Source organism: Patiria miniata, unplaced genomic scaffold (genome assembly GCF_015706575.1).
Source record: "Patiria miniata isolate m_02_andy unplaced genomic scaffold, ASM1570657v1 HiC_scaffold_4, whole genome shotgun sequence".
In the NCBI taxonomy this organism is placed as follows: Eukaryota; Metazoa; Echinodermata; class Asteroidea; order Valvatida; family Asterinidae; genus Patiria; species Patiria miniata.
Window position 1 is genome coordinate 11,980,170 of NW_024037071.1, and position 23,531 is coordinate 12,003,700.

Sequence of the window (23,531 nt, forward strand, 5' to 3'; positions counted from 1 at the left end):
AATTTTTGTACCAAGGAGCACTAAGGAATGGGGAAATTGCACCAATGCAAATGATAAAGGGCACCAAGGCAAATTATGGAGGACACCAATGTATAATGAGGACACAAAAAAGCAAAACAGTACCCACCTTGTATGTACAATAAAAGCTTGGAAAAAAAAGCCACCCCCCCCCCAAAAAAAAGCGTCGAAGCATTAATTCCGGAAATTCGGTCTGACCAGAGACCGACTATTTTTTTTGTTGGCGTAACACATCCCAGTTTAGGTACATACCAAGCTCCAACCCAATCTGACCTGTAGTTCTGTAGATATTGGCCTTCAAAATATGCACATTTAACATGACGTCACATGTCACATGATGAAGTCATCGTGACATCACTTAAATTTCCATCTATAACACATCCCGGATTATTGCTGATGTTGATTAATGATTATTGATGTTGATTGTTGGTGTTGGGTGTTGATTTTTACTGTTAGTTTTTATTTTTGATGTTGATTTTGATTGTTGATTAGTTGATTAGTTGATTAGGAGATTAGTTGTTTAGGAGAAAAACCCGCGGAGAAGTATTGTCCGGAAAAAAGTAAGAACCAAACAAAGAAGATTTATGAGAACAATTCTAGACAGTGGTTGGGTTGTGCCTGACCACTCAAAAATGGCTCCCTGTATAGCGCTCATGTCCGTCACAAAGTGACAATCCTGGTGCTCTATTATTACCCTGGCTTTATATGTGATGCGATCAAGCTACATGAGTCGTTTGTCGACCCTGGTCAAAACAAATTTGATTACAGATTTCAAAAGAGCACAATCTCAGCATTACTGCTGTGAAAAGAAATCTTGTTTTTAATGAGTAAAGTTAAAAATATGAACAAATTTGTCCAAAAAGGCAAAAATGGTTACAGCGAGCAGAGTTCACGCACAGGTATGTGTTGTCTGCACAAGGGTCATCATATGTATTCATTTAAAGCAATCACCGCAAACTTTGCCACAATAATCAACTGAAAATTCATTTTTGACAGTTTTGAACCCGCTGCCAGAGGGCACTGTAACGTTTTATGACGTCACTGGTATTATTTTTTTGTAAACTTCAACTGAGTTCAACCGAAACGAGACTAACATCATTGAAAGAAAGTTCACATCTTTATTCCACTTTCAAATTATAAGGCACTTCCGGTTTGGACTGAAAGCAAGGGTCACGTGATTTGGCACGCACAAAATAAAATAAAGACCATGGATTATTCTTTCAATTTCCGAAAAATTCAAGTTCAGGTCTGTCATGACTGATTTTATATTGTCTTTCAAATATTAAATCTGTTGATTATTAACTGCTTGTAATTTGATTCATGATGACATCATAATGACATCACCTCAATTTTTACCTATAACACATCCCAGTCTACCTACATATTAAGTTTTAACCCAATCAGACGGACAGTTCCTTAGATACAGGGTCTTAAAGTTTGCACATTTAAGATGACGTCACGTGACCCATATGACGTAATCATGATGTCAATTTTCAGGACACAAAATCACTATGGGGCAGTGTTGTTGTACTCGTACTCGGTACTCGTACTCGAGTACTACTCGAGTACTTTTTTTAGAGTACTTGTGCTCGTACTCTTACTTGAATGTCAAAGTACTCGTACTCGATACGATGGTACTCGTACTTGAGCAGCAAAGTACAAATTGTACTCGATCATCAAAGTACTCGTACTCGAATAACAGTACTCGATAACACAAATTACTCGTACTTTAATAGCGGTACTCGATAAAAAAAATGGTATATCACTTATGTCACCACGACCTTATTTTATTGATACTTTCAATGGTTTAAATGGTCGATTGCAGAGAAATTGAAATTTTCTCTACTCTACGCACGTCTGGACAAACACAATTAACAGGTAGCCGTGACCGGGTCTGTACGAAGGTCTTTTTTGGGTCTGGGCAAATTACGCACAATGACCCATTTGCTGTACATGTATGTGGGTACAGTGGCCAATCATTGTACACACTGTGCGCCGCGGGGTGTTCCTCAAATGGTCGTACGATTAATTGGGTGATTGGGGCAAAGCCGTTTGCTGAACCCTGGTTTTGGTCCTATAATACGGGTCCAGCCCCAGTGCCAATCTGAAGAATGGAGAAAGAGACACACTGAAGCCAAGGTTTGAAAAATGGCTGTTAGTCTGGTTACGGCAGCAGGTCCACAGCGGCTTAGCCTTAAACAGAGGCCTAGAAATGGGAAACAGACTAAATGCGTAGACACCAAGAAAACGCGAATCTGTTTTTTTTTTTTGCATGCACGTTGCATATGTACTTTGTACGTGTACCTGTACCATCTACGTTCAGTTACCTTGCCTGGTCCTGTGTGGCACTTTTCACTTTTTTTACCCAAATTGTATATGTTGTTCGTTCAAAGAACCCCAAAATACATGTATCATGTCGTCTATGTCCACCGTGAAGTTTGGGTTCAAGGATCAGAGGGAATTTGTCCAAAACGGCGTGAAAGGCCACAATGGAGCGTGCATGTTTTGTGCTGTTCGCATACCAGAAACATATGGGACAACTCTGAACTTCATCACGCATATGCGGAAGAAACACCCTGTGAAGAAATCTTTTTCGCAGCCATTTGAATGCTTGTTGGTATTTTTTTTTAATCTGAGGAATCCAAGGACCCGAAAATACATGAATAATAATAATAATAAAAATTAAATGCACAACACTGTAGGCTAGAAAATTTTATTAAATAACAGTTGACCTAAACTTTCACGTCTGTATCTCAGCTGTGTAGATTTCCTTGGAAAATACATTTTTACATTGATTTGAGAATGATGTTGCCGATTAAAAAAAAACCAACTCAATTTCAAATAATTGAAAAAGCTTACAAAGACGAACCCTAAGTTGCATCACAAGTGATTAACAGAACACACAATTTTAGGCTTCAAGCACAATGTACCTGGTGCCATATTCGGAAATACAAGTACTCGTACTCGGAAAACAAGTACTTGTACTCGGAGACCTGTTCTTGTACTCGGAAGCACAAGTACTCGCAACCTAGGTACTCGGCAGTACTCGGCAAAAAGTACTCCACTACAACACTGCTATGGGGTCTTTACATCGGTTAGGTTTCATTGGAATACAAGTTTGAGGTCCACAATGCCATTGTTGAAAAACGTATCCAAAGTCTATGGGATTTGAGTTGGAATAAAAAGAAAAGAAAAAGAAAAGAAAAAAATCAGAACAAAAACAAAGGCTTTTAAGCAACTTTGCGGAAAAGCCTCAAATCAGAACAAAAAAAGAGGCTATTTTGCAATTTTGCGGAAAAGCCAATAATAATCTTCAGAAAAACAATGGCTGTTTCGGCAAGTTGCCGACACAGCCAAAAGCCAATACAATGTGATCTGCTTAGACAGAATCTGTGGGTTAGGCATTATAAAAGCAATTTATTCAATCCCTGAATAATCCCCTTCATCTTATTGGTGGGTCATTGATCACATGTCATTGGATATATTGTCCCACACTGTAAAAGGAACACAAGTTCCAAGTACAAGTTACAAGTTAAATACAAGTTACACCGATCGATCTCTTTGGATGCATTCATGTGTTGATCATCAATCAGAACAGATCCCTGCAAAGTGGGCAAGGAATTGAGGCAAATAGCTTTATATTAAATATAAACTATTGACCCAGAGAAGAAAATGACAGTGTATTATTATAGTCACTTTAAAAATGCTGGATACATATTCTTATTATCTTAAAAGCAAATTCACATAACTGAATTCAGTGCACCATTTTACGTAGATTCTAAATAGATTTTCAAAGTTCTACATTAGTCTTTGGTTGCAGTGCTCTTTTTAAAAATAAGTCAATGGAGAGATTGGTTATTTAAAATCTCAAAGCTATGACTGTTTTTTAATTGTTCATCAAAATGCAAATTGACATGAGTTGTTACTGTTTCTTCCGAAGTGTCTGTGGGGAAATTCTGCAAACAAACAGGGCATTCGACCTTTGGAACACCTTCAGCCCCAAAATGTAGACTGCTATGTGCAGTCACCAGCTGGTCATGTACACTGTCAGAGCCTGGCATATATGGGCTTTTTTTATGTAGTAAGGTGCACTCACTACCTTGACTGTTTTTTATCTCGGTATTTTCATGAGTTGCAGGATGCAACTGTTTGGATATGAGTACCTGAGGCACAGCTACACACTCATGTTCTCCAATAATGTCCTCTTCACATTCATTCTCTTTTTCATCAATGCATTTTACTTCATCAGGTGTTGAATTCACAGATGGAACTGAACTACATGATTTACCACAATATAAATCAGGGACACTGCTTTCTTTGTTAATTTTAATGACATCAACGTGAGTTGGAGGGCCACAAGCTTGCTCAAAGGACAAACTACCTTCAGTTAGTAATGGGTAAGTGTTATTTCCATCCTGCCTATGGCTCACTTCAATGTCATTTCTTGTCACAGGAGACTCTTCATAGTACATCACTGGTTGATTTATGGAATCATCTCTTCCTTGAAGTGCTTGTTTTGACAGGTTTGTCGGAGGCAACTTGATATTGTGGATGCCAACAAAGCAGCTTGACCTTCCCCCAGTTGTCAATCCAGATTGAGCCGAGATACAAGTTGATGTTGATACAGTATCATCTGGTGATAAAAAAAATAAGAATATCAACCCTTACAGTCCTGAAACCTCAACATTAAATTGAATCAGGGAGTGCATGCGGTTCAATTACAAATCAGCTGCATTCATTGTGTATATACCCAGTAGCTACTCGTTCCACGTGTGTGTAAGGGAAGGGAGTTCATAATATATGTGTCACAGGCAAAGTGGGAATCCGCGCAAAGTTGGAATTCCACTTTGTCCGGCTGGGCAATGTGGGAATTCCAATACTGCCTGGCAAAGTAGGAATAAATCAAAAACATGTACATATTGACAACTGTACGAAGTTTTCAACGTACTTTAATGATTGGCCAGTGAACATTAACACAAAAGCACAATGTGCCAGACAGCCAAATTGTTAATATTCCTTCATTGCACTGCTACAGACCCTAGTCAAAGTTTGAATTTGTGTCAAATTAGATGTAATTGCTATAGATAAGGGGTGTTGAAATTATACCCACTGGTAATATTCCTACATATCGCGCTACTATTGAACCTGAGCAAAGTGGGAATTTTGGTCAATTCGGATGTACTTTTTGATGATACTGTAAAGAGACGTCTTTTACAAGGCACCGTACAATTGGCACACAGCCCAGAAAAATGCATATATACGTCTGCACTCAGTGTGTGAACACGCGAATATCAGCCCTTTTCTGCCTGCACACCGAAGTGTGAGCATCGTGTGCATAGATTTTATGCTTAAAAGCCAACATTTCAGTTTCAAATGAGCGAAATTTGTATTATCTTCACATTCTAATGTCATAATGCAAGTTCTCTGCTACCGCTGGGCTAGCTAGGAGTGATTTTGGGTGAATTAGTCTTCTCAATCTCAAAGTTTTAATCACCGTGTGTCACATGTTGATTTATTACAATACGACTGTTTCATGTCAGGTGCAATTTGGAGGCCTAGTTCACAACAGCCGTACACTGGCCAGGCGTTCGGGGAACCTGATTAAAATATTAGAACCGGGGAATCTTAGGAACCTGATTAAAATATTAGGACCTGGAATATTACAAACCTCACTTGGAACCAGGGCAACTTGAGAAATACAAACTTTGTGGTTGTAATTTATCATTGGCACTTTGTTACAATTTACAGAGCTGGAAGTTGAATCTTATGTGCTTTTTGTAACACTTGTTTTGTGAGTTTAGATTGAGATTCAGATCCAGAACTATTGTAATTGATTTTGTAAACAAGTAATCTGTAACAAGTTCATGAGATCAAGCATAATTTGATTTTGTCTGTTTGTCTTGATTGTCCTTGGCGTCCTTAAATCTAATCATTTGAGCGGACTTCCTTAATGGCGTACCGCTACAATACTATAGCAATCACATATAAATTGACAAAAATTCCCACTTTGCTCAGGTTTAGTAACATCACATTGTAGGAATATCACTAATGGGTAATTTTAGCACCCCTTTTCAATAGCAAATTAAATCAAAATTGACCAAAATTCCCACTTTGCCCGGGTAAGGTAGTGGCACAATGTGGGAATATTATCCAGGGGTAAATTCCACACCCTTTACCCATAAAAAGTACATCAAAGTAGCAAAATTCCCATTTTGCCCAGGTTCAGTAATTGCACAATGTAGGAATAGTAATTTCAACTCCCCTCAGCTATAGCAATTACATCAACATTTACGGAAATTTCAACTTTGCCCAGGTTCAGTGGCAGCGTAAAGTAGGAATATCACCAATGGGAGCCCTTATCATCACTGTAATTCATGCAAAAAGGCCATTTTTTATCAGGTTCAATGAGTGCGCAAATATTGCCAATGATAAATGATGGTACCTTGATTTCCTCTGTTGTAAAGCTACAACCTTGCATTGCCATTTGCCTAAATGTATATTATTTTGCTTACTCTTTTCGTCCGTTAAAATGTTTGTAGCCTTGCAAATATTGTCAGTCACAGACTGATGATTCTTATTTTGCTCTTCTTTTCGCCATTTAGAAATGGGGTTAAGTAGCTATGAGTACAATTCCCACTTGCCCATATTCAGTAGAAGCGCAATGTAGGAATAGTAATTTCACCACCCCTTAGCTATAGCAATTTACATCAAAATAAAACAAATTCCCACTTTTCCCAGGTTCTGTAGTTGGGCAATGTGGGAAAGTTACCAATGGGTACTTTGAACAGCCCTTATGTATAGCAAATAACATCAAAATTGAACGAAATGTCCACTTTGCCCAGGTTCTGTAGTAGGGCAATAGAGAATAAAACCGATGGATATTTAAATACCTCCCTCTAGCTGCGAAGAGTTCACAGGTGATTTTATGAAGAGTTATTGATGTTAATAGTACATTTATAAAGACAACATTCCCACTTTGCAGGCCAGTGTGAGGGCAGCAGCTACCTCTAAGGCTAAAGACCGATTTGTTCCTATTGAGCAGATCTTAAGAACAGCTGGCTGGTCTTCAGAGTGTACATTTGCAAGGTTTTATGACAAACCTATATGTAACGATGGTCAATTTGCTGACAGTGTATTAAGCGAAGGTCATTTGTAAACATTCGGTACAAGAGAGAGATGTAACATGTATGTTCATATATGCTTATGCAGGCCGCATGAAAGCACTGATGTCAGATTAATAAACCATGCTGTTGCGGTTGACAATTATTTTCTGTCTCTCTCGTATAGTTTTGGCTTTAAAATCTCATGTGGTCACTGAAGTGTGACTGATGAGGTAATAGAATCTCCCAATTAAACGAGACTTGTAAAGTTGAAGTTTGAGGGGGATTCTATGTAGTCATCAGGACACGAAAGGGATCGCATGCCCTCCCATTAGGGCCCTGCCCTTTTTGGTGTTTTTGAAAAATTATAATATGTACTCGTTCGAAAAGTTAAAGACTGGATGAGCCAACCAGGTCCGTCATGCTGCTCTGGTTGGCTCATCCATGGGAGTTTGACAGTGAAATCCCTGCGCATCTTTGGTGACCACCTGTTGTAGTTGCTCATGCGTTGGCCTTTTGTAGACTGGAGGTGAACCTGTGACCAAGTGTGTGCTCTCTGAAACCAAGTCTTCTTCAACACACCATGCCCAGATCACCCCATGTTATTAGATGGGCTCAAATAAATTTTTCCCACTCCACTTGGATGGAAAAAATTTAGAAGTGCATGTACATGTAAGTAAGATTTGAGGCTTTGCATGGTGGAGATACCAAATAAAGAAAGGTTTGCGGACACACCATGTACGAATAATTTCTCAACTCAGAGAATGGTTCTGAAAAGAACCAGAGGTCTAAACTCGACATTCTGGTCAGTATGCTCTGACCGTCTTCAGGAGAGTGCCTAAACTCTAAGAAAGTAAATACTTAAGTAGCAAAAGGCGAAATCAATGAAGTGTGGAGTTACATCCTGTGAGGATGCCAAGTGGACGGGATCCTAGAGCAAGCTTGGTGCCCACTGAAGTGGAACAGTAGGGTTGCCGTGTCAGTAGAGGGAGGACCTAGGGTATAGGAGACCCATCAGTCTAAGGTGGTAGCTGAGGACCTAGGGTATAGGAGACCCATCAGTCTAAGGTGGTAGCTGAGGACCTAGGGTATAGGAGACCCATCAGTCTAAGGTGGTAGCTGAGGACCTAGGGTATAGGAGACCCATCAGTCTAAGGTGGTAGCTGAGGACCTAGGGTATAGGAGACCCATCAGTCTGGAGAAGTGGGAGCCAGATGTCGTTGAGGTGAAACCCGATGTCTTGCGGAACTGTGTTGTGCTTGCGGATCTCGATGGCTTCCCATATGCGTCTTGGATGCCAGAACTGGATCGGTGCGATGAGTTCGGCCGCATCCCAATCAAATTTATGGTCGTTGATGTGGGAATGTTTGACAATGGCCAATTTGTCAAAGTCCCCTCGCCGTGCTCTGTGTTCCTTGAGCCTAGTGGGAAGGTTCCGACCGGTTTCGCCGATGTAGACTTTGCCGCATTCACATGGAATGCAGTAGACTCCCGGCTTGGAAGAGGAGTCCTGCTTGTCCTTGTGAGTATGGAGGCTGCCTTGGAGCTTGTTGCCAGATGAGTGGTACACCTTGACGCCGGCTTGTCGGAGGATGCGTTGCAGATGATGAGAAGCTGGACCTATGTAAGGAAGAGTGACTGAGGAGATACAGTGGAAGGACCTTGGGTATAGGAGACCCGTTGGTCAGGTTTGCTGATCTTGATGCGGTTGGGTGTGTAGCCGTTCCGTTGTAGTGACGCCTGGATGTGCTTGAGTTCTCGCTTGAGGTTGTCTTGGTTGCAGACCTCAAAAGCTCTCTGTACTAGGGTGCGGTTGACCGATGACTTGATGCTGGGGTGATGAAACGACCGCTGGTGGAGATAGCGGTCGGTGTGGGTTGGTTTCCTGTAGACGCTATGTCCCAGGGTGCCATCTGGATTCCTGGAGATCTTGATGTCCAGGAAAGGAATGGTGCCGTGCTGTTCTTGTTCCATGGTGAAGCTGATGCTGGTGTGTTGCTTGTTGAGGTACTGGAGGAAGTCTTGGAGTGTGTCCGGGCCATGGGGCCACACTACGAAGGTGTCATCAACGTAGTGTAGCCACAGGCTCGGCCGGAGATCCGCTGTGAGGAGGGAGGAAGACTCAAACTCCTCCATGAAGATGTCGGCTAGGACCGGGGATAAAGGAGATCCCATGGAGGTCCCAGCCGTTCGCTCGTAGAACTTGCCTTGCCACTGAAAACAACTGGAAGAAATACATGTTAGTAACAGATCATGAATTTGGTCTGGGGACAGGTATGTGCATTCAGCAAAAGTGGTATCATGTTCAAGTCTTTCCTTAGCTAGTTTGCAGGCCTCGCCTGTGGGAACATTGGTGAAGAGTGAGACGACGTCAAAACTGACAAGCAAGTCAGTGGGTTGGACAGTGAGGTTTCTGGTGACGCTGACAAACTGGGAAGAGTTGGACACATGGTGTGGTGTGTGACCCACCAAGGGTCTGAGGATTTTGGCTAAGTGTTGGGCTGTGTTGTAGGTGGGGGAACCTCGAGAGGCAACTATGGGGCGCAGGGGGATCTCAGGTTGTGAATCTTCGGTTGACCAAAGAACCTGGGACAGATCGAACTGGAGGGTCTGAGTCATCTGTAGAGGGGGGTGGATAATGCATCTGCTCGATGCAAGAGGAGAAGTTGGCTGGCGACTCGCTTCGCGATGGCAGGGATGGGGTTCTTGGGGAGTGGGCGGTATGAACCAGATTTTGCCTTTTGCTACTTAAGTTTTCACTTTCTTAGAGTTTAGGCACTCTCCTGAAGATGGTCAGAGCATACTGACCGGAACGTCGAGTTTAGACCTCTAATTCTTTTCAGAACCATTCTCTTAGTTAAGAAATTATCCGTACATGGTGTGTCCGCAAACCTTTCTTTATAATGAACGGCCGCAATTTTGGAGCGATAGTTCTCGACAGTGCAAACCTGTTTAGACTCGGCTGGAAGAGGTGGATAAGAAAATCACCATCTTCAGTTAGAGTTGTAGCGAAGGGATTTACTTCATACCGCCTGCACTATTTATAGAAACGCAGTAATCGGCTATCGTAAACGCTGACTACAGACTGCGATGGCGGCAGGCTCTTGAGAAAGTCCAGATCGGGGTGAAGCAGACCTGACTGAGGTTGACAAAGAATATCTGGCCACTGGAGGAGAAGCAGGGCATGATGGAGAAGGCGGACAAGCCGTGGAAACCAAGGTTGTCGTGGCCGAAATGGGGCAATCAGAAGGACCCTGCATGGGTCACGCTCGATCTTCCTGATTACTTTGGGTAGTAGGGAGATTGGGGGAAAAGCGTAGGCAAACAGATCAGTCCACGCAAATGACAGGGCGTCGGTTCCCATATGTGGTGCCTTCGTAGGAAAACTGAAGGAACATGGTGTGGTGTGGAGATGAGACCTCTTTGACTCACTAGTCACCCCCATCCCTCCCCAGTGGTTCCCCTCGATCGGGTTTGTTCTAAGCATGTCCAGTCACTGTTCGACCAACCCAAACTGCATCGCCCTCCTTGCAATCGAGTTTGTACTCATTCCCAGCAGATGAGACGGACGTGCATGATAACAATGTCGCCGACTCTGGTCATTGGACCTTGACTACATCCCTGTTTCCGGACACTAACCGTAACTTCAACGAACGATACTTCAACACTTTGACAGCGTCGCTTGTTTGGGTATAAGCCTCACAACATTTTTGCTCCTATTGTCCGAATACCTATTTCAGGGGTGCCAAACCATTCCAGCCGACAGGCCGGGCCTTGACATTGATGATGATGGTGCCACATGCCAGCTCCTCTTCTTGTATCTCCAGGATCTGCTTGAAGACCTTGATGAAAGAGTTTACCCTGCAGAGTAGCTTACCCATCGTCTGCTTATTGTCATTGCTCATGGTCGTGGGAAGCAGCATGTTGGCAAAGCGGATGGTCCGCTCCGACTCCAACACATACAGCTGGGTACAGCGAGGTGTACCTGTACGTTCTCCCAGGATCCAGGGAGGTGGTGTCTCTGACCTCCCTTGTCGGTGATGCTGAAAAGGCAGACCGCATTGTTGACAGGCCGAATGTGATTGCTGAACAATATAACCTCTGGGCTGTTACTGAAGCAGAGATTGTTTATCTCTGGTGGCTGGGTGAGGAAGGTCTTGAGGTTGACCTTGCCGTCTCCACAGCAGATGCTGGGGGACTCATTTTTTTAACAGCAAGGCATATTGTTGTGATGACATACCTTGTCCATTGGCTTCGATGGTGTCCGGCATGTCCTTGAGCTCGGGTATCTGACAGGTGCCAGCTAGAATTGCCTGATTTTGACACGCACGATGCAAAGTGACATGGGTGTGTTGAGCAGCTCTTCTGTGTCTTTTGTTCATATTCTGCACTTCCCTAACCACAGAATGTTCCCTCGTGGCAGCTGTCCTTTTGCGGTCCTCCACCCTCTCCTCCTCCCTAACCTCAGAATCTTTCCTTCTGGCAGCCATTCACTGCTGGTTCTGAAGTCATTCCTGGTGTCTTTCCACTTTTGAGCCTTGCCCTTCGTTATCTCTTCCTTTCTGCAGCTGCTTCCTGAGGGTGGAGCTGGTGTAGAGCTGTCGAGGTTGGGAAGTTGTTTGGTGACTGAAGGGTAGGAGGGGGACTGACAACCGGCTCCTCTTGTCAGTGGTCAGAGCTTTCTTCCACTGAGGGGGAGTGAATTCAGGGCTGGTGGGAGCAGGGAGCAGGGAGTAGAGAGACAGAAACAGTTCTTTGTCTGTTGAAGACAAAGAGATAGTTGTCTGGGCTGCATACCCGCTCCACTTTGGGCAGGGAGTCGTCATCGCAGCGGAACCAGTTGCCACTTTTTTGAGTAGGGCGTAATAGTGAGCGCCGTTTTCCAAAGTCCAATTGTGGTTAGTGATGGCTGTCAGCTCAAACTGTGCTCCTTGGGGTGAGAACACGTCAGAAGTCGTCACGATGGTCTGGAGCTTCTGAAACTGGCCTGAAGGCCTTAGCCCGAATCTCTTGAGCTGAATGAGGAGGCAGTCAGGGATGTTACAACTGATAATGTAGTAACCAACGGATAATGTATCACCAACCGATAATGTATCACAAATTGACTGACACTGTATCACTAACCGATAATGTAGCAAAAATTGACTGATAGTGTAGTAGAATTTGTATCCGGTAATGTATCACGTGTCGACAGATAATGTAACTACAAAATAACTGTATCCGATAATGTATCACCATGGAACGGATACTGTATCAATCGATAAAGTACCAAAAATCAACCGATAATGTATCAAAAATCAACCGATAATGTATCAGTACGGGGAAAAGGTGTACACAAATGTTTGTTTTATGTCCTATATATCCCGCCCCACTTTTTGACCGGGGACGGGGGCCTGGGCTATTGGATCACCCCACCCCCATTATTTTGTATTTAGAGAAAAAGGGCAGATTTTGAGGTGTTTTTCAAACTTTCCAACCGCCGAAATGTATTAAATAGTACTGAGAAAGGGAGAAAATGACAAAAAGCTTGAAATGCGCTGATACAGTACATCTGTATCATGAAGAGCGCACAGTACATCTGTATCATGAAGAGCGCCCCCAGTGTCATGAGGTCTCCAGCCCCCCCCCCCCTCATTTTTTGATTTTACCATGGAGCTATGGGCTCCATGCAGTGCACAAGTGCCCTTTCAACGGACAGAAGCGGAGAGTTGCGGGAGGACCTAATCTGGTCCCGGTCCATGCATCCACTGCATATTTTGAATGATGCAAAGTTATTGGGGGAGGGAATAATCTGGGAGACCATCGCAAGCTTAATTGAACGTATGCGCACGCCGACGTTGCCTGACAATCATGCGAAGACGCTGCGGCTAATTGCCTTGGCACATTCTAGCCTTGGTCAATGCTTTCGTCATTATTCGTCCCGTACGCGGTCAATCGTCGGCATATATCCTCGCGCGCTATGCACATGCTTGTAAAAATACAGCGCGAAAAGCGACCTAATGCGGCCATTATTTTTATATGCAAATCAGTTGGGGACAATCGAGAGCCTTGGTTCAATCGTCCATGTGAGGTTTTGGGGGTGGTGCTCATTATGTTAATAGCCTTAGCTGACCTTAAATGTCGTTTTCTTATTGGTCGATCGTTGCGTGGAAACTTGCATAGTGAAACGTGGCACCGTACATAATCCATACACGTACACGTTGTGTGTCTCTGCACACGGCACCAATGCACAAAAACTGTGGTTCCTGTCACGTCCGCAAAAGGTGAATAGCTGCAAATAATTTGATGACGTCCGGATTTACCAAGGTGTGATTGGACACTCCACATATTAGCCCCGCCTACACTTATCTGTATTCACATACGAGGTTGTGCGCTAGAAATCCAGCGCAAAATAAACAAAAACATAAGCTTTTGCCGATGATTGAACCAAGGCTCTCGATCGTCCCCAACTGATTTGCATAAAAAAATAGTGGCCGCATGAGGTCGCTGTTCGCGCTGTATTTTTACATGCATGTGCATAGCGCGTGAGGATATATGCCGACGATTGACCGCGTACGGGACGAATAACGACGAAAGCATTGACCAAGGCTAGGCACATTCTGGAAGTGGCGTTGAACTTTGCGCGCGAACCAGTACAGTACAGTTCGCACATGCTGTGTCCTGTCCATTGATCTCCATACGAAGATCAATGGTTCCGTGCGTCCATGCATGGTGCTCTCAAACGTGGTAAAACGCGCCCTCTTGGGTTGGAGCACGGAGCCCATACAGAGGCCAAGTGTCCGGAGAAAAGAACTTGTCCACATTCCGGCGCGGATGTGCGAATGCAGTTAACACCCCCCCCCCCCCGACATCAAAAGCTGGATACGCCACTAGCCTAGGCCCACTTGGAAGTAGAGCGTCTCCAAACCAGAGCAACTCCCTCCCAAATTCACACAAAAGAATATTCTTAATGATAAACTTTCCCGAGTGGGGACTTATCATACTTATTAGACTTTAATTAATTTGCAATATTTCCACCTTTTCCAAATATACTGATACATTATCGGTTGATTTTTGATACATTATCGGTTGATACAGTATCCGTTCCGTGGTGATACATTATCGGATACAGTTATTTTGTAGTTACATTATCCGTCGACACGTGATACATTATCGGATACAAATTTTACTACACTATCAGTCAATTTTTGCTACATTATCGGTTAGTGATACAATATCGGTCAATTTGTGATACATTATCGGTTGGTGATACGTTATCCGTTGGTTACTACATTATCAGTTGTAACACAGGGAGCCTGCTAATCTTCCTGTGAGCCTGAAACGGCTTGGGCTCGCACTGCCATCTCCCTGTCATGATCCACAATGCCCCTGTGGGTTGCAGCACCGGGTGCATCTCTTCCCGTCTCCTCTGCTGCAATTATCACATTCTTTGTTAGAAATGGCGCGAAGAAGCTCTGAACAAGTTGCACAGTTGTAAATTTGACTTCCCCATATTCAAAAACATAGGATTCAGTGGCAAAATTATCAAAATCGGTCAAGTGGGTTAAATGTTGTGTGGTAAAATAGGCGTTTATGCAGGAAATGGCGGTCATCTTGGAAAAATGGCAGCCATTTTGAAAATTCAAGTGGCTAATCGAATTTTTCACAAGAGTAGTCCCTAAGGAGTATTTGTGCTGATTTTGGTGCTTGTATCCACATTTGAAAGATGGTTACAGTTATTTGCCGCACTACAAGGCATAAAGTGTTAAAAACAGTCTTCATGATAAGGCCTGTAGTTGGCCCGAGGGTATTTTTCATAAAATTTTTAGATGAAATATGATTTATGGATACTTCTTCTTGCCTTAACTGTAGTCTGGGGAAACATTGTAAAATGTTGCTACTTTAAAGGGTGCAGACCAGTAAATAGGCCCGAAATTGCCTACGCCGGCCAAATCACGATTTGCATGCCCTCAAATTCTTCCATAAGAACATTTTGTGGGCCATGAACTTGAGGGTTTGTAAAAAAGAAGGGTGGAAGCTGTGCACAGGGCTGTGAGCTTGTATTTCTGTGAAATTCCCCCCCACAGAAGTGTGGTTGGGGTCTACGAGCGAATACTTACCTGTAGAGCGAATACTACATATGCATTGTTCCCTATGCCGGCAGGCAATTTGCTAAGAGTTTTACATACAATAGCGCCCTCACGTGTCCTACCCACGACGCCCTGTGACATGCGCACCACGTTAGCGTCCTCTTTTTCTCAAGTGTTACTTGCGTAAGCACTCAAGGAATCAAGTATAGTGGGGAAGGAGGGAGGGGTGCTCTACAGGTAAGTATTCGCTCGTAGACCCCAACCACACTTCTGTGGGGGGGAGTCTACATCACTCTACTTACCTGTAGAGCGAATACTACATATGCATAGACTCGCACCGAGTAAGGCGGTGGGTATACGCAAATTACCGTATGTCTACAGGGGTGTAGGACATGAGGCGTGTCCAAAGGCAAACAACGCCAAACCAAAAACCTACATCCCAGACGCTCTAGGTTTCACCTCGTCAGGGGAACCCAAAGAGCTCGTGCGCAAAAAGTCAGGGGGGTGTAACCATTATGGGAATGAACACATGATAGATACACCTAAGTAAACTTAATGCCCATACCAATATATATATGTATATTTATATGCTCACCCGTTAGTGCTTCTGTGAGGCTCGACTGGCCGCTAGCAGCACTTCTCTTCCAGCCTTGCCATCTGCCTGGAGGACATCCTTCAGGTAGCATTCGGAGAACGTGTTAGGGTTCTTCCAGCAGGCTGCCTTGACGATGTCACCTAGGGGGACACCCTTAAAAAAGGCCCACGAGGTGGACACTCCCCTGACCTCATGCGCTCGAATGGGTCCCTGGGTCGCTGGCCAGCCGCCCGGTACGGACCGGATAGCCGTCACGATCCAGCGAGTGATTGTATCGCGGGACGCCGGCCCATGGGGCGGGGTCGTCGTGATGAACAATTTTTCGTGTCCCGTACGAAGTGACTTCGTACGGTTGACATACCACTTAAGTGCTCGAACTGGGCACCAAAGTTTGTCGTTTGCCTCGTTCGAAAAAGACTTGATGTCCGGGACAAAGATGTCCGGGGGCATAAAGGTCTCCGACTGGTTCTTTGCGAGAAAACCGGCCGTAGGGATCAGGCGGACACCCCCCGGTTCCCACCGGATGTGTCCTGTCTGTATCGATAACGAGTGTAGTTCGCTACGTCGTCGGGACGTAGCAACAGCCAATAGAAAAGCTACTTTGATGGAGAGCTGTAACAAAGTTGAGCAATTCATTGGTTCAAAGGGAGCCTTCGCCAGTGTAGATAATACACCGAAGAGGTCCCAAGATGGGATTAATGTGCGTACTGGGGGACGAGTATTAAACATCCCCTTGATCAGTTGGCTAATTGCAGGGTTGTCGGAAACGGAGGAACCGTCCGAAAATCCCTGATGGATCGCGGCAACGGCCGATCGATAATTTTTAACTGTGGCCGTCGTGAGCCCACTGTCAAAAAGGTATAGGAGGAAATCCCCCACTTCCCCTACAGAAGTATTGGGGGGATGAATGGATTGTCGTCTACACCATTTAAAGAAATGGCGTAGTCGGCTATCGTACACCTTTCTGGTTGAGGCTCTACGGGACTGGGCTGCAATTGTTGCAGCTCGTCGCGAAAGGCCTGCTGAGCAGAGGGATCGCGTGACAATACCCAGCACGTCAGGTGAAGATCCCCCGGAGCCCGGTGATTGATTCCCGAGCTGGGCTGATAAAGAAGATCGGCCCTCTTCGGTAGAATTACCGGGCGGTGAACCAAGAGTCGGACGAGCCGGGGAAACCACGGCTGGCGGGGCCAGAACGGGGCTATGAGGAGAATTCGGCAATCCTCCTGCTCGATCTTGGTCAGCACTCGAGAAACGAGGGAGATGGGTGGGAAGGCATAGGCCAGTAGGCCGTCCCACCGCACCGACAGTGCATCGGTCTGCCACGCGTTGGGATCTGGGCCCCTCGCGCAGTAGATCGGTAGTTGATTGTTCATTCGCGACGCGAATAGGTCCACATGCGGCCGGTCGATTAGTCTGAAGATCGACTGAGCCACCTGTGGGAGCAGTGACCACTCTGTCGGGGCGATCCAGCCTCTGGAGAGAGCGTCGGCCGTGACGTTCTCTTCCCCCGGGATGTGGACTGCCGACAGGGCTATCCCGTGATGTATGCACCAGAGGGTGAGATCCCACGTTAGTGCACACAGATGGCCTGACCGAGTGCCACCCTGGTGATTGATGTATGCCACCACTGTGGCGTTGTCGCATCGGACCAGGACTGCTTGCCCTCTGACGTCCGACTGGAAATGTTTTAGTGCGTTGGTGACTGCCAGCATTTCCAGGACGTTGATGTGAGATGACTGATGTGCGGGGCCCCATACGCCCGCGACCTGTCGCGGGTGGAGGGTAGCCCCCCAGCCGTACCCTGAGGCGTCGGTTGTGATAAGTACCGACGGGCGGGGCGGGCGGAAAACACGGCCCTGCGTTATATTGGCCTCGACTAGCCACCAACGAAGGTGGGGGACTAGCCAAGACGTAGTGGGCACCGGATGGTCGATCGGGTGCCAGCGGGGTCTGTAGAAAGACAGCAGGTGAAGTTGAATTGGCCTCATCCTCAGCCTGCAAAAATCCACCAAGTCCACCAGACTGGCCATAAGGCCCAACAGCCTGAGCCAGGCTCGGGCCGGAGCCACTACCGTCGGGAGGAAGAGGGACACGCACTGCCGAAGGTTCAGCAGGCGGTCCTCCGATGGCCGGGCCAGTCCCCTGCGAAGATCGAGGGATGCACCCAGAAAGGTGGGAACCTGAGAGGGGACTGGATGGGATTTCTTGGTGTTGATGAGAAATCCCAGGTCGGAAGCAAGTTGCCACGTTAGTTGGAGCGCCGCTTCCGTCTCCCCTCGAGAACGGCCCACTACTAGCCAATCGTCGAGGTACATGAATATCATGACCCCTCGACGCCGCAGTGCCGCCCCGATCGTCTTCACGATCCGGGTGAACACCCGCGGAGAAGTGGATAGCCCGAACGGGAGCACCACAAATTCGTACAGTGTATTTTTGTATTGGAAACGTAGGAATTTGCGATGTTCCGGCCTGATCGGTACGTGAAAGTACGCGTCTTTCAAGTCTATACTGGCCGCCCACGCTGGTGTCATGATCGATGCAAGAATGGTCCGTAACGTTTCCATGCGGAAACGTTTCGGACGTATGAACTTGTTGAGGGGTTTTAAGTTCAGTATTGGACGCCACACGCCGGTTTCCTTCTTGGGGGCCAAGAAGAAGGTTGACATGAAACCTGCCCGGGTCCCCCCTTGGGGGACAACACGAACCGCTCTCTTCAGAAGGAGGGCGTCGATCTCCTCCTCGAGGGAGCGGCGTTTTGCTGTGTCGGGCGGTACGGGCGTTGTCCGAATTAGCATGTCCGACGGGGGGGTCCTCGTAAACTCGAGCGCGTAACCGCTGCTGATTGTTTCGAGGACCCACTGGTCGGAAGTCACCTGCACCCAGGACCCCACGAACTCCTGAAGGCGGCCTCCCACGGGTCCAGCGGTGGGAGGCCGCCTGGAGACGCATAAGTCACTTGCGCCACGCCCCGGTGTACCGGGGAGTGGGCGCACGGAAACCGCGTCCCGACTGGGGACGCTGTTGTCCGATATGTGGTTGTGAATAGCGCGGGCCGACCGCCTTATCGGCGCGCCCACGAAATCCACCACGGGCCGCTCTGACCGGGGGGCGGCGCCGGGGAATGACAAAAGATGGCTGTTTCTTCTTGTCCGCGGTTTTCGGCTCGACCGGTTTCTTGAGATTTATTTTCTCCGTGGCCTTGAGGCGCTTTGCTTCGGCCTCCATGGCCTCCTGGAACTTACCAGAAAATAAGTCCGGGCCTGAGAGCGGGAGATCGTCGAGACGCTTTCGTGCTCCCGGTGAAGGGAGGAAAAGTGCATCTAGCACATTGGCGCGGCGTGACGATGTTGCTAAGGTCGACACTCTAGCAAACTGGTCGAGAGTGGAGCACAGGCCGCGATCGAGGCAATGGAGAGCAGCCACCATCATGTCGGCTGGTATCACCGAATCTTCTTCATATCCCAGTGCCAGGTACTCTGACAGGAGAAGAAGAAAGGACGTCGCACGCATACCCATGCGTGCCGCCGAGTCCATTCTGCGGGTGACATCTTCCAGCTTTCCACGGGTCTTGTCTGTAAAAGGAACCTTGGATGAAGCTGTCCCTCGGTCAGCGGCGAGCTTGTCAATGGCCGAGTCCGGCAGGACCGGAGTTGAGAAATATTTCTCAAAATCTCCTGGGGGGAAATGATAATATGAGTCTACGCGTTTAGCGTAGGCACTCCAAGTCTTTGCGTGCATTATACCGTCGATGTGGTCAACGCACACGCGGTCCAAGGGCATTGTGGGAAAAGCCCGGACCGGTTCTGCCGTCGGTCCCGATCGCTTCTTGAACGACTGACGCTCAGGAGGAGGAGGAGGTTCGGTACCAGCAGGAAGATTTAGAACTCTGATCATATCCCGTTGGACCAAGCGGAGTTCGGTCTCAGCCACCGATAGGCGTTGCATGGTGCGGGTCAGTTCGCTCTCGTCCGCCGAATTGTCAGAGTCCGGGGGGCGAGTTGCCACCGGGGAATGGGAACCAGGCCCCGGGGGCGAAGCAGCGCCGTCACGGCGTCCCGGTATCGAGCCCCGCTCAGAGTCCAGTGACGCCGATGGGTGTAAACTAATACCGGGCGGGGACGCCGGTGCACGGCCCTCCGTGCACGGCATTGTCCGCTGGTCTGTAGTCACCCCACCACGGCCGTGATGACCGGCGTGTGGGGGCTGTAATTCTGGAGGGGACTCCGGCGCACGGCTAACCGTGTGCGGTATGTCCCTTTGGCCCGGAGTCAGCCAACTGTGACCGTAATCTCCCTGTCGGCCCGACAATGAGGCCGCGAGGGAGTGAAAGGCCTCCAAAAAATCATCGCGTGAGATCGGGTCGCCACCCTTGTGGCGTTTCCCACGGTGCGATCGGCCGGATGACTCGCTGGAACTCGTCGAAGAACGGCGGGAACGGCGGCTCTTTTTTGATTTTTTCTTCTTTGAGGAGCGACTCCGAGTAGTTGCCGAGGATTGCGGGGACACGGGGATGCCCGAACAACGAATGAAATCCGATGTGGAGGCAGGGCCCTCCGAGCGTAGCGTTAAATCTCTGGGGGAATCCCAGGGATTCGGTTCTACGCTATCAATAGCCCGGGCGGCCGACAGCGCCCCCACGCCGGTAACATAGGCGGGTGCTGTACGGTCAATCAACCGGCCATATAACAGCCCATCCCCAGGCATCGTGGTAATCACGGGGCTGGGTGGGCCTGGGTGCACTGAGCCATGGAGGAGTACTTCCTCCGGCTGCGTGTGCCCCGTAGACGGGCCAGGGACAGGCACGGTGCGCCCCGTAGCGGGGCCACCTTTTGCCGTACGTCCCTTTTTGGGTATTGCCCCGGCGTTAGACAATTTCTTTGTCTTGCCGGTGCGTTTCCCCTTCAGTTGGGCGGACCCGCGAACATTGACCGAAGACGGTGGGGTTGTACGGCCCCCCGCTTGGTCAACGGGTCCGTCAGCTCCGACAGCCGGCAGTGGCTGAAGGGGCCGACTAGGGGACTGCTGCCGCGGTGACGTACCATCACCGGTGCAGTCCCCCGAGAACTCGGGCTTGTCTGGTGGGATGTACGTCCCTCCATTATCGACACACCCGGTCCTCCCCAACTTCCTATTACTCATTTCTTTCACTTTCACTCAAATCCTTCACTAGAACAACTCTACAATACTTCACTAGAACAACTCTACAATACTTTCTTTTCGAAATAGCTTTCTCTAAGCAAAAGAGGTACCAATAAAATAGCGAAAATCAGGTCGTTGAAATTTCACGTGTACCTCGTCCTGCGGCTAAGAGAAAAAGAGGACGCTAACGTGGTGCGCATGTCACAGGGCGTCGTGGGTAGGACACGTGAGGGCGCTATTGTATGTAAAACTCTTAGCAAATTGCCTGCCGGCATAGGGAACAATGCATATGTAGTATTCGCTCTACAGGTAAGTAGAGTGATGTAGACTTGGATGAAATTCGGCCCTGAAAGCGCTCCATTTTGCAATGGAGTGTAGGCATCGTTTTTCAAAATGGCGATGGGATTCAGGACTACTCTAAGGGATGATCATCTTCAGATGGAAATTTCTCCCAAAAGTCATTGAATTACCCCCCGAAAATTAAAAAGAAAATCAAAGATGACAAAATAAGCTTTAATTTGATGTGTGCCTCAAACACAGTGGCGTAGCCATGGGGGGGGGGGGGGAGGAGGGGCGTGGGGGACGACAGCCCCCCATGAAACCTTGTCGCCCCCAGTCGCCCCCCACTGAGATTTTGAGTTTCTAAAAAAATTATCATTGATCTACATGACGCCCCCACATGAAATGTTCCAGCCCCCCCAGCGCCCCCCCCCCTCACTGCTTGTATTTCTGTGAAATTTGGATGAAATTCGGCCCTGAAAGCGCTCCATTTTGCAATGGAGTGTAGGCATCGTTTTTCAAAATGGCGATGGGATTCAGGACTACTCTAAGGGATGATCATCTTCAGATGGAAATTTCTCCCAAAAGTCATTGAATTACCCCCCGAAAATTAAAAAGAAAATCAAAGATGACAAAATAAGCTTTAATTTGATGTGTGCCTCAAACACAGTGGCGTAGCCATGGGGGGGGGGGGGGGAGGGGCGTGGGGGACGACAGCCCCCCATGAAACCTTGTCGCCCCCAGTCGCCCCCCACTGAGATTTTGAGTTTCTAAAAAAATTATCATTGATCTACATGACGCCCCCACATGAAATGTTCCAGCCCCCCCAGCGCCCCCCCCCCCCTCACTGAAAAATTCCTGGCTACGCCACTGCTCAAACACCTGAGAGAGTTGTGAGTATTTTTCCTGAATTTCTGAAGTGGGGGAATTATTCATTGGGGTCTATGGCAGTTTATTACTGTTCTACAACTCTATGGGCCTTATTCTCAAATCGGCCATATTGGATTGAGAGTGAGGTGAAATCTTGATTTCTGGAACTTGTGTAGAGAAATGAAGGCAAGTTAATTGCTAATTAATTCCAGTCTGCTTCAATGAATAATTTCAAATTTGTAATTAAACGTTCCTAATGTTTAAAGCCAGATTTAAAAAAAAAGGCAGTACAATAAGGCTGCTCTGCATAAATAGTCTGGGTTCCATCCCATTCAACAGTTAACAATTAATGAAATACATTCAGGGAACATAAATATGGCCAACTCGTGAATAAGGCCCATTGTCCATGGTATTGCTATCCATCAAACACTGATATGAGAACTTACCAACTGATGAACTTCCTAAGCTGGTGCTTATGTGTTCCATCATACTCTGATACTTTGCAGGAAACTCTTGCAATTTCATCAACTTCATGCATAATCTTTTCAAGTTATATGGTGAAAACTCTTCTTCTCCAAGAGTTCCTTCTGGTCCATACATGTCCTCATCTTGAGATTTTTCTCTTTCCAATTTGTCTTTCCGATTCACTCCTGATTCACTCCTGTGACACTTGATTAAATTCATCAGCTGGTAGTATGAGACTAGCTTTTGTAATGTAGCACTACTTGGCGAAAAAGTGTTCACTGACAGACTAGCCTCATTTGGGGTACAATTATCGTCCTTCAAATTTGGGCCAGGTTCCTGATCACTCCACCACTGGGTCAAACCCTCCAAATTACTTACGTTTTGTTCCACCTGTCGAAACACAAATAAAAAAGACAACGGAAAAACACCATTACCAATTATGGATTACAGTATTTGGAAAAGAGATTTTGTCACAAAGCATGTATTTTGATAAAATCCTTTATACTTGGCAAACACAGGTCTGCTGCTTCTCTCTTGGTTTAAAGCTACAGTCCATCATTTGCAGCTATCCAAAAAGTAACTGACTTAATTACTGTTGAAAGACATACCTGGTTGAAAGATAGTAAGGGGACTAAACTCCCTGTGAAATTATTCTTTCTGGCAAGCTGTCATTTTGAAGAAATCAACGAAAGAAGGCCTTTCCAGGGTCTAACGACGGAAATTTCTGTTAATAGTTCGTTTTTTTTATTCGCCAAAGCGCGCACAAGCATTGGCACGACGCACACACAGTTGTTATAATTCGTCGGATCGGTGCGCAACATCGCGTAGCTGCAATTGCCTCGGTGAGAATGTGTCTCAGAAGCTGAATTCAGGCCCTATTCAAAACATGATTCAGCAACTTTTGATTTGAAATCGAGATCCTAGAATGCTGTTTTTTTCGAAATATACATCTTAAGCTGAGCTGCAACTTCATCAGGTTAGTTGTTCAGCACC

General features: G+C 46.7%; 1 protein-coding gene across 1 annotated transcript in view; it reads right to left on the reverse strand.

Moving 5' to 3' along the window:
- Positions 1-2,620: 2,620 nt before the first annotated feature.
- Positions 2,621-23,531, reverse strand: part of LOC119739781 — a 35,678-nt gene continuing 14,767 nt past the window's right edge. Inside the window, exons 2-3 of the mRNA XM_038214851.1 lie at positions 22,520-22,928; positions 2,621-4,651 (exon numbers count right to left, since the gene is read on the reverse strand). Coding sequence (XP_038070779.1) covers positions 3,858-4,651; positions 22,520-22,757 — 1,032 coding nt within the window. The 5' untranslated portion in view covers positions 22,758-22,928 and the 3' untranslated portion in view covers positions 2,621-3,857. The remainder of the gene's footprint in view (positions 4,652-22,519; positions 22,929-23,531) is intronic.